General features: G+C 54.5%; 1 protein-coding gene across 1 annotated transcript; it reads right to left on the bottom strand.

The window, feature by feature from the left end:
• Nucleotides 1-1,352: 1,352 nt before the first annotated feature.
• HEXA (hexosaminidase A (alpha polypeptide)) lies at nt 1,353-8,649 on the bottom strand. The gene is made up of 14 exons (XM_010005934.1): nt 8,586-8,649; nt 7,698-7,796; nt 7,289-7,354; nt 7,084-7,130; nt 6,655-6,765; nt 5,767-5,868; nt 5,551-5,683; nt 4,367-4,547; nt 3,988-4,074; nt 3,580-3,652; nt 2,976-3,156; nt 2,511-2,601; nt 1,762-1,866; nt 1,353-1,416 (listed from the first exon to the last, which is right to left on the bottom strand). The coding sequence occupies exons 1-14, from the start codon at nt 8,647-8,649 to the stop codon at nt 1,353-1,355; spliced, it is 1,404 nt and encodes a 467-aa protein (XP_010004236.1).
• Between the last annotated feature and the right edge of the window lie 224 nt (nt 8,650-8,873).

The raw sequence follows: 8,873 nt of genomic DNA, 5'->3' as shown, positions 1-8,873 counted from the left end.
AGCACAGCACCCTAACCAGGAGCACAGCACCTCCCATTTATGACCCAAACAGGGTCATGGATTTCCCACCGAGGAGGCAGCAGAGGAGCATCTTCCCCCAGGCAGCAGGAAGGCAAACCCTTCCCCTCCCACCCTGAGTAGGGGAGATAAATATTCCTCTTTCCCCCAAACCTGGGTAAGCTTCCCCGTTCCAGAGTGGTTTGGCCTCACAATCTTCCCCTCCCCCCACCACCTCCCTTTTTAGGATGTACCAGTGTTCAGGGGGTTTTTTGCAGGAGGGCAAAGAAATGCAAGACTTGGTCATTTCTGGGTATTTCCGATTCAAAATTAATTCCTCCTTTTAATTTTAAATAGTAAAAGGTTTCCAGCCTTAACAGCAGATCTTCCTCATTGAAGACCAAGACACATGCCCAACAGTCCCCTCAACAAGAATTTCTTCCTGAGAAATCCCCCCAAATCCATCTGGACAGGGTTTCCAATCCCAATGGCCAAGGATAAGAACCGTGACTGTCCCAGCTCTGCAGGTCGGCAGCACCACTGGGCTCTTCTCCAAGGAAAACACTGCTCAAATCCAGTCCCTCTGGATGCAGGAGACCTGGAGCTGAGCTCCACACCTCAAGGACAACGGAGCAGGGGAAGGAGGGATCAGCTGGCCAAATCCTGAGCAGAAGTTCCATACCATCTGTGTACTGCTTGTGGGTTTGAGGGCTCCTTGGAGAGGCTTCAGGGTGTCTTCTTCTTAGGAGGAGAAGCCAGAGGAGGAGGTGGCAGCAGAGAGGCTTTCAGGCAGCAGAAGATGGTGACCTGCAGGCATGGACAGCAGCAGAGAGAAGACAGGAACCAACACCACAGTGCTGACCACTGGTGCATAGAGACCACAGAAGAAAAACCACGGTGGGGTGTTACCTGTCCTGGTAAGATGCAGATGGTTTGGCTGGTCAAGGAGAAGACTGGGGAAGCCCAGACCTCCTCATCACCTTCTCTCTGCAGGGACAGAGTCTGGTAGTAGCAGAGACTAAAAAACCAGCAAGGTTCAGAGCTACCAGGATGATGCTCCTCCACCAGCATCTCTGGAGCAAGTCCTACCCATCTCCTGCTAACAAAACCCCTTGCATGGTCTTCCCAAGCCCCAGCTGAGCATAAAAAGGTGCCTTTTTTTCCTCTTTGGGGTCATTTATTTATAGATTTAAAGAAATAAAAATAGAAAAAGAGCCAAAGAGTGCACATTGGAGAGAAAAAAAAAAGTTCATTGCAACAAAGGAAGAGGAGAAGCTGGGGTGGGAAAGGGTCCCCTCTGCCAAACCAGCAGCTTTTGAGAGAGAGGGATCATCCCTCCTGTGTGCAGTGACCCTTCAGAACGCGCCGAATTCATGGTCACAGTATCCCACGTAGAGAGGCTGTGCCTGGACACCCCGCCTGCAAGGAGAGAGAGACTCGGCGTCAGGGGGGCACTGAGGGGCTGCAGGGGCGTGGGGCAGGGAGGGAGCAGTTTCTGTCCCACGCTTAGAGACTAGTTTTGCTGGCACATGGCAAGGGCAGGTTTCCTGGGGCAGCTCATGCTGCAGGAGGAGCAGGTGCCCCTTCCCCAGCAGGAACTCCTCGGCAGAGCCACCAGCCCACGCCGGCAGCAGGGCCTCCCTCCCAGCACCACACAAAAACCAGCTCTGCCCACACGCAGGCAGAGGAGAAAAGCTCAGGATTTTTCCATGAGAAGAAAGGTGATTTTGCCCCAGGGAAAGCCCCCAGGACAGAGCTGGTTACCCCAGGAGGGTGCAGCGGAAGGCGGCCAGCCGCGCGAAGGCGTCCTGCAGGTTCCTGACGGTCCCGTTGCTCCACAGCCTCTCAGCTACAGCTCCAGCTCTTGGCCTTGAGGAACAAGGGACAGTGGCAGTCAGGTCAGGGGGGAGGTTGAAAGCTTCTCGCCCTGAGCTCCCAAACACTTTCCAGACCCAAGTCCTTCCATATACGAAGACACGTGTTTTCCATATATCAGCACAGAAAGGTTTGGGTTGGAAGGGACCTTAGAGACCATCATGGGCAGGGACACCTCCCACCAGCCCAGGCTGCTCCAAGCCCCATCCAACCTGCCCTTCAACACTGCCAGGGATGGGGCAGCCACAGCTTCCCTGGGCAACCTGGGCCAGGCTCTCACCACCCTCACACTCCAGAATTTCCTCCTCATGTCCAACCTAAATCCCCCTCTTCCAGTTTTAATCTCTTCCTCACTTGTCCTCTCGCTACAAGCCCTTGTAAAGTATCAAAAGATGCACTCCTGGACATGTGCGGATCAGGTGTACCGGGGTGACAGGACAGAGACCAGCTGCAGCAGCAGGCTGTGCAGGAGCAGGTGACAGCCTGACAAACTCCCATTCAGCCCCAGTGAAGCTGTTACAAGCACAGAGGCACTGCCAGGGGACAGGGACAAACACCAGGTGCAGCCCAGTTGGGCACCAGAGAGGGGCCCAAGCCCTGCCCATGCAACTGGGGTAACCTCCCCATGGGTCTCTTACCAGAGCCTGGGGGCCAGGTTCGTGACGTCCACATATTCACCCCACATGCAGGCCTCTCCACCAATCACCAGCTCCTTCTGCTCAGGGGTGCCTGTGAATGGGGTAAACACACCTACTTTATAAACCTGATGAGGCTGTGAGGTTTGTGCCACACGTCACCTGCCAGGACAACGTGCTCGGGTGACCGGGCGGTTGTAGAGCAACAGGGTGACCTATTGCCCTGCCCACATGGGTGCCTGTAACAGCTATGGAGGAAATAACGTGCCCATCTGGAAGCCCTCTGCTTCCAGGCTGGGGGAGGACCAAGGTGTTTCTGCAGGCAGCAAGGGAACAACAAAAAGGACAGAGGTGCTTAAGCACCTTCACACCAGCAACAAGAACAAATCATCAAGAGACCCAGCCTTGGCACCACCTCCGAGCAACAAGTCAGCTGCTGTATAGGGGAAGGTGACACAAGGAACACACCTTCAAACTCCAAGGGCTCCACCTGGTAGGCTGCCATCCAGTCCTGCCCGTAGGTGATGCGGTTAAGGTACCAGGGGGCAGAGAGCAGAGCCCTGAAGCCAGCCTTGGTGACATTGGCCATCTCCTCCATGTACCGCGAGGAGTCCTCCTTCCACACGTGGATGATGGTGTCTGGCCTCACCTGACGAGCACACAAGAACCCCATGAATGGGATCAGTGCAGCAACAAGAGCACCAGCTCCCCTCACAAGCTGAGTGCCCTGACCCATCCACAGCTTTGAACGCCCCAAAGGGAAACTGACGCAGACACTGGGTTGACTTTTGAGCCTCTTTCCAACAGGTTTGCAGAAGCAACAGAGAGAGGGATAATTCCAACCTGCCTCTTGCAGGTGTATATCCAAAACCCCTGAGGGAAGAGCCTGCTAACAACAGTCTGACAAAGCCACCATGAGGGCAGCTCACTGGCAGCACCATCTCCAGATCAACCCCAGTGCCGTAACAGTGAACCCTCCATCAGCCCCAGCCCCCCCAGAGCACCCCAGCTGGATGCTGGCACTGTTCCCCCAGGACAGGGAACTGCACTGGGGAAAGCAGGCAGCTCTCACCTTCACTGCATTGTCAAACACCTCCTGCCACACAACAGAACCTTTGCCGAGGGAAGAGACGATGTCCAGAAGCCTGGAGTGTAAAGAGCTTTGGGTCATCCCAACCACACTCTCCTCTCTTTGCTGGTTGCCCACAGCCACAGCTGACATTCCCAGCACCCACAGCAAGGTGCAAAGGCACTCCTGAAGGAGAAGGGAGAAAGCCCCTTGTGGGGCTTCTTTCTCCTCAGCCCCAGGCTTTTTTGTGGTCCATCTCCCAGTAAAACGTTGGCTACTCCCCCTGGGATCAGGGGGACGTGCCTGAATGGTGTGCTCCTGAAAAGGAGATCTGGTAACCCTGAGACAGCAGAAGATACTTGTGCTGCTCACATACTGCAGCTTGAGGCCCCAGGATGCAACCATCCTTACCTCTGAATGTAGAATGACTCTAACTTTCTGTAATCTTCACCAAAGCCCATCTCCTTCATGAAGGCACGAATTTTTGGATTGGATTTCCTGTGTACCAAAGGGAGGAGAATAAAAGCACTGCAACCTGAGCTCTGGAGTAAGGCCAGGATGTGGCCAAGTCCTCCCCACATCAGCCCAAAGCTGGCTCAGGTATTCCAAGAGCTGTGGCTTCTCACAGCCAGTGTCACCAAGAACACAGAAATCCCAGGAATCAACACACCGAGCCCAGGGGAGCAGAACACCAAAGATCTGCAGATGATCATAGTCAAAAAGTGATGGGCTGGGTCTCCAGCCCCAGACACTTCTCTAGAGTCCCCATCCAGGCTGATCTCAGACTCACCAGCACGTGAAGTCCACCTCATCACCACCCAGGTGAAGGAAGAAGTCTGGGAACACAGCGCTGACCTCTTTAAACAAGCTGGTCACAAACTGGTAGGTGCTGTTAAGGATGGGGTTGATGGGCCCATAGGTGCCAGAAGGATGCTCACCCAAGTAGCAGGGAGTGAGAAGGCCTGGAGCACCTGGGTTGTAACAAACAGGACAGTGAGGAAGGGGCTAAAGGTGGCTGTGTGGTCTGTATAATCCCCCAGGCTCCCCAGCACAGCCCAGTGCCTGCCATGATGACAGGAGACTCAAGCACTGCACAGAAGCCACAATCATGGCAGCAGAAACGTGATGTCTGGCTCAGGAAGCCCGACCCAGTGGGGAGGGATCTATGTTTGTGCTCCCCCCAAACATCTGCTGCTGCCCCCAACACACATACCCAGGTGAGATCAGAGCTCAAGCCTTTCAGGCTAGACACCCCTTTTACCCCCTGCAACAGCTACTCTGAGAAAAGGGCACTCCAAGTCCTTTCAGGGTGGTACAATTTTCACCCTTCCCAGGTTTCTCCTTGGTGTCTCTCCCCACTGATTTTTTTCAGGACAATCCTACAAGAAACCACCCACAGAGCTGCTGGAGAAGGACAATGCCAGGACAACCCCCAGCACCCTCTCCCAGCTGCAGGCAGGGACGGGCACAGCCACAGTTCTGACTGTGACCACATGCACAGGGTGTACTCCAGTGCAGGACGTGGCATCTGAAAGCAGAGGAAGGAGAGAGAAAGACAAGGCAACGTGTTCCTGGAGCTTCTTGCACTTCCAGACATGGAAGAGCAGGCACTTGGACTCCTCGGAGCAGGGAGCAGCGTGTCAGGACTGGGGCACAGCTGAGCAGAGCAAGGAAGCTTGGCCAGCTGGACCCCCTGTTAAACCCAAGATTCTTGCAATGCCCACAATGCTGGTTTTGGCAGAGCAGACGTTCCCAAAAAAACCCACCCACCCTGGACCCAAGAAGAGATGGAATCATCTTCCCTGTGCATTTTGCTCTAGAAGTTGAACCATTGAGTCCTACTTCCCCCAAACAACGGTTTGCTCCTCCTCAAAGTCAACCCATAGGACATGGCTGCTCACACCCCACGTTGCAGATCCCCTTCCTCCCCCCAGTACAACTCCAGCCCTCCTCACAGCAGCAGCTGCTCCTCACCTGGACCCCAGGAGAGGGTGTGCCCAGGAGTGTCAAACTCCACAAGCACCCTGATGCCCCTCAGCCGGGCGTGCTCGATCACCGTCTGCACGTCGCTGGCTGTGTACACGTGGCTCATGGCACTGAAGGCTCCCTGGGGGAGATGGGAAGTCTCAGGGTCTTGCTCAGGTGCCAAGGGAGGGATCTGCTCCCTACAAGGCGGTCAGGGCAGGTTACCTGCTTGCTGAGCTCTGGGAAGGTCTGGCTCTCAAAGGGGAAAGATGGGTCGTCAACAATGTGCCAGTGAAACACGTTGAGCTTGTTGTAAGCCATGACATCCTGGGAGGGGACAGGAAGAGAGGCAAAATGCCCTGCACCTTCTGAAGGTTACCCAGCTTGCCGTGGAAAGGCACCAAGGTCCCTGTGCACCACAAGGACAAGGCAGAGTGCCAAAACACTCCCCAGGATCCAAGACGGATTCAGACACACCAAACACAGCAGCACCACAAAGAGCTGCAGAGGGCCAGTTGTGCTTCTGCTCACAATAAAATCCCCATTCTCCCTATGATTGAGTCAATGGTAGAGACTTGGAAGTTTAAATCTCCTTGGGATAAACATAAGACACACCATCCAACTTTCATCTGATGTGGCTGAGTAGATGTCCATGTTTTCCCTTGCCTGAGAAACCACCCAGCCTTGGAAAGTAATCTGGGTTGCAGGAACCCAAGACAGTTTAGGGTTTTCTTCCTTCTCTCACTTAAAAAAGGGAGCAGCTGTGAATGGCACTGGGATCCAGCAACCACAGCCATGGGAACTGGGAAGGACCTACAGTACAGAAGCATTTTCCCATGATCTGTATGTGAAAAACGAGGTTGTGCTGTCATCCTGACCCAGCTTGTTGCTTCATCTAGGGAGAAGCAACCTGCTTTTCTTCAAAAAGCCTAGATTTGAGAAGCTCTTCCTCAAAAAGATGGAGGTGCAATGGCCTGCACATTAGACAGACCCTAGGATCTTTGTAAAGGAGTAACATAAAAAAAACCAAAAAGCCACTCAAGGAGCCTTCAGTTGACACAGAGGAAGGGGCACCCAACTGAACCACCTCATCTCCCAGTACAGGCACCTCACCAGAGTTTCCAGGATGGCTCTCAGAGGCAGGTAGTGACGAGAGGTGTCCAGCAACAGTCCCCGGTGAGGGAAGCGGGGAAAGTCCACGATTTCTGTCTCGTTGACATAGTACTGCACACAGAGAGCACAAAGTACTGAGCAGGGCTCCAGGCAACACAGCCATTAGCAGGAGAGAATCAGGGTCACCTTTGCCCCAAGGCCAGCAGGATGAGGAGGGGAAGCCTCACTGCCCAGCGTGCAAGCAAGGCAGAAAGAGCTGTGATGCTTTACCCACTCAGAAAGCAGGGATCTGGCTGGATTCATTAATCCCTCCTTGGCCCTTGGTGAGGCTGTGCTGCACTGCTGGTATCCCCCTCATCCCAAGCACCCCAGCAATCCTTCCCCTTTAGGAAGAGCTCACTGCCCCCAGGAGATGAGGGCAGGACTCACCGTGCCGTTCTCATCTCTCCCAACGAGCTGGCTGAACGTCTCCAGGCCTGCAGGAAAAACCACACATAGCCCCTTTCTCAGCAGGTCCTCCCAAAGGAACCGAGCTCAATTAACAAGGCTATGAAAACAGAGAGAGGCACAGAGAGAGGTCCCCATGGGCCTGGGGCAGGGAGAGCAGGAAAGCCCCACAGAAAGCACACCTCACCTCTGAGAGCTCCCCAGACAGTATCAGCAGAGAGCAGCATGGAACCTCCTGAGATGGACAGCTTATCTGGAACACAGCAGAAGGGCTGGTGGGGTGGGGGTCCCACGCTGCAGCTCGCCCTGCTCTGGGCCACAACTGCCCCAACTAAGGGGCTGCAGCAGCAGCAGGCAGAGGTTTAGATACAGGACTGCACTCTGGCATCCCAGAGAACCCACTTTGGCTTTGGTTGGGTTTTTTGTTTTCTGCTTGTTTTACCAGCAGCCTCAGGTACGTTGCTCCCTCCCTGCCCCAATTCTTAGTGACACAGCGAGGACGTTGCCTCCCCAGAACTGGGGGCAAGTGCTGCACGGTGCTGTTTCCAACACTCCTGTTCCAGTCACTCCCTCCTGCTCCCAGCCCTGATACTCACAGCCTTCCTTGGAGTCCAGGCTGGGATACCCATCGCAGTCCGGCGTGGAGACAAAGACAAGGAGCTCAGCACAGGGTGTCCCCCAGGGCGGCTCCTCCCCTGCAAAGGACACAGACCACAGTCATCAACCCCATCCTGCCTCTTTTCCCTGCTTCCAGCCCAGCTTGTCACAGACTACAGGGATTTTTAACACATGTGGCAGAAATGGATGCTCCCTCCTTCATCCCACAGCGGGCACAGGGGTGTTCAGTGGGGGCTTCTTTTGACACAAGCAGGAACATGTCAGCTGATCCCAGCCATCAGCACAGAGAAGGTCTGCTGGTGAAGGAGCCCCCAGGGGAGGCTTTGCAGTGGAAGCTTAAAGGAGCACATGAAAAAGGAGAGACATCAGAAGATGGTCTAGCAGCAGCCCTCAAGGCATCCCAGACACCAGCCCCTGCACTAAGCAATAGCCACAACTACTCACATCTCCTCTGACGGGGGGTGGGGGGGTAAAGAGCTTCATGTCTCCAAAATTTCCCAGCACTGGGCAAAAAAGCAGAAACCCAAGAGCTCTGCTACCCTACCCACACTTCTTCAGGCAAAGAAATCCTGTGAGAAAGGTTGGAGGATGAATCCAAGCATATTGCAGAGTTGCCCTGAGTTAGAGGCCACCAAAAGCTCTTGGCTGGGGCAGAAAGGCTCCTGACTGACCTCACCTTCTGCAGAGTTGGCCCCAGGCACAGTGGCTGGAAAAATAACCCCAGACCCCGAGCAGGAGTTCCAGCCACACTTCCCTATCTAAAGGAGCAATTCCAAGGATGCACAGCCCCACATTCTCACTGGAGTCACTCACTCAACTCCAAAGGGAGGAGTTCAGCCTTTGCTGAGACACACAGGTCTACTCACAGCAGTCTCTGGCCAGGAGAAGCAGGGGTTGGCAGGGTGGGATGCTGCTGATCACAGCTGGCATCCATGCCTACATCCCTGCAGTGTTCCCACTGAGTAAATGCTCAAGATGGTCACTAAAAAATTAAGAGCTTGGCTTTGAGGAAGCCTTCTCAGAAGCAGGCACCAAGCAGACTTCACCCAGAGACTGGCATCACCAGCAGTTTGGGTGAAATGCAGAGAGCCCGTCCTCTGAAGCTCACGGGAGCCAGAACCCCCAAATGTTTCCATGCAGGAATGGCAAAACCT

Source organism: Chaetura pelagica, unplaced genomic scaffold, assembly GCF_000747805.2.
Source record: "Chaetura pelagica isolate M959 unplaced genomic scaffold, ChaPel_1.0 scaffold369, whole genome shotgun sequence".
NCBI classification, from domain to species: Eukaryota; Metazoa; Chordata; class Aves; order Apodiformes; family Apodidae; genus Chaetura; species Chaetura pelagica.
Note: the sequence above shows the minus strand (reverse complement) of the source record. Positions and strands in the feature narration are given on the sequence as shown.

What these genes read in the sequence shown, in the direction of transcription:
- HEXA (XM_010005934.1), bottom strand. Translation starts at nt 8,649, where the DNA reads ATGCCAGCTGTGATCAGCAGCATCCCACCCTGCCAACCCCTGCTTCTC. An exon ending in GAGCCATCCTGGAAACTCTG is followed by an intron (nt 5,869 to 6,654) that starts GTGAGGTGCCTG and finishes GTCCCCTCCCAG; the next exon opens with GATGTCATGGCTTACAACAA. An exon ending in GAGTCATTCTACATTCAGAG is followed by an intron (nt 3,653 to 3,987) that starts GTAAGGATGGTT and finishes TTTACACTCCAG; the next exon opens with GCTTCTGGACATCGTCTCTT.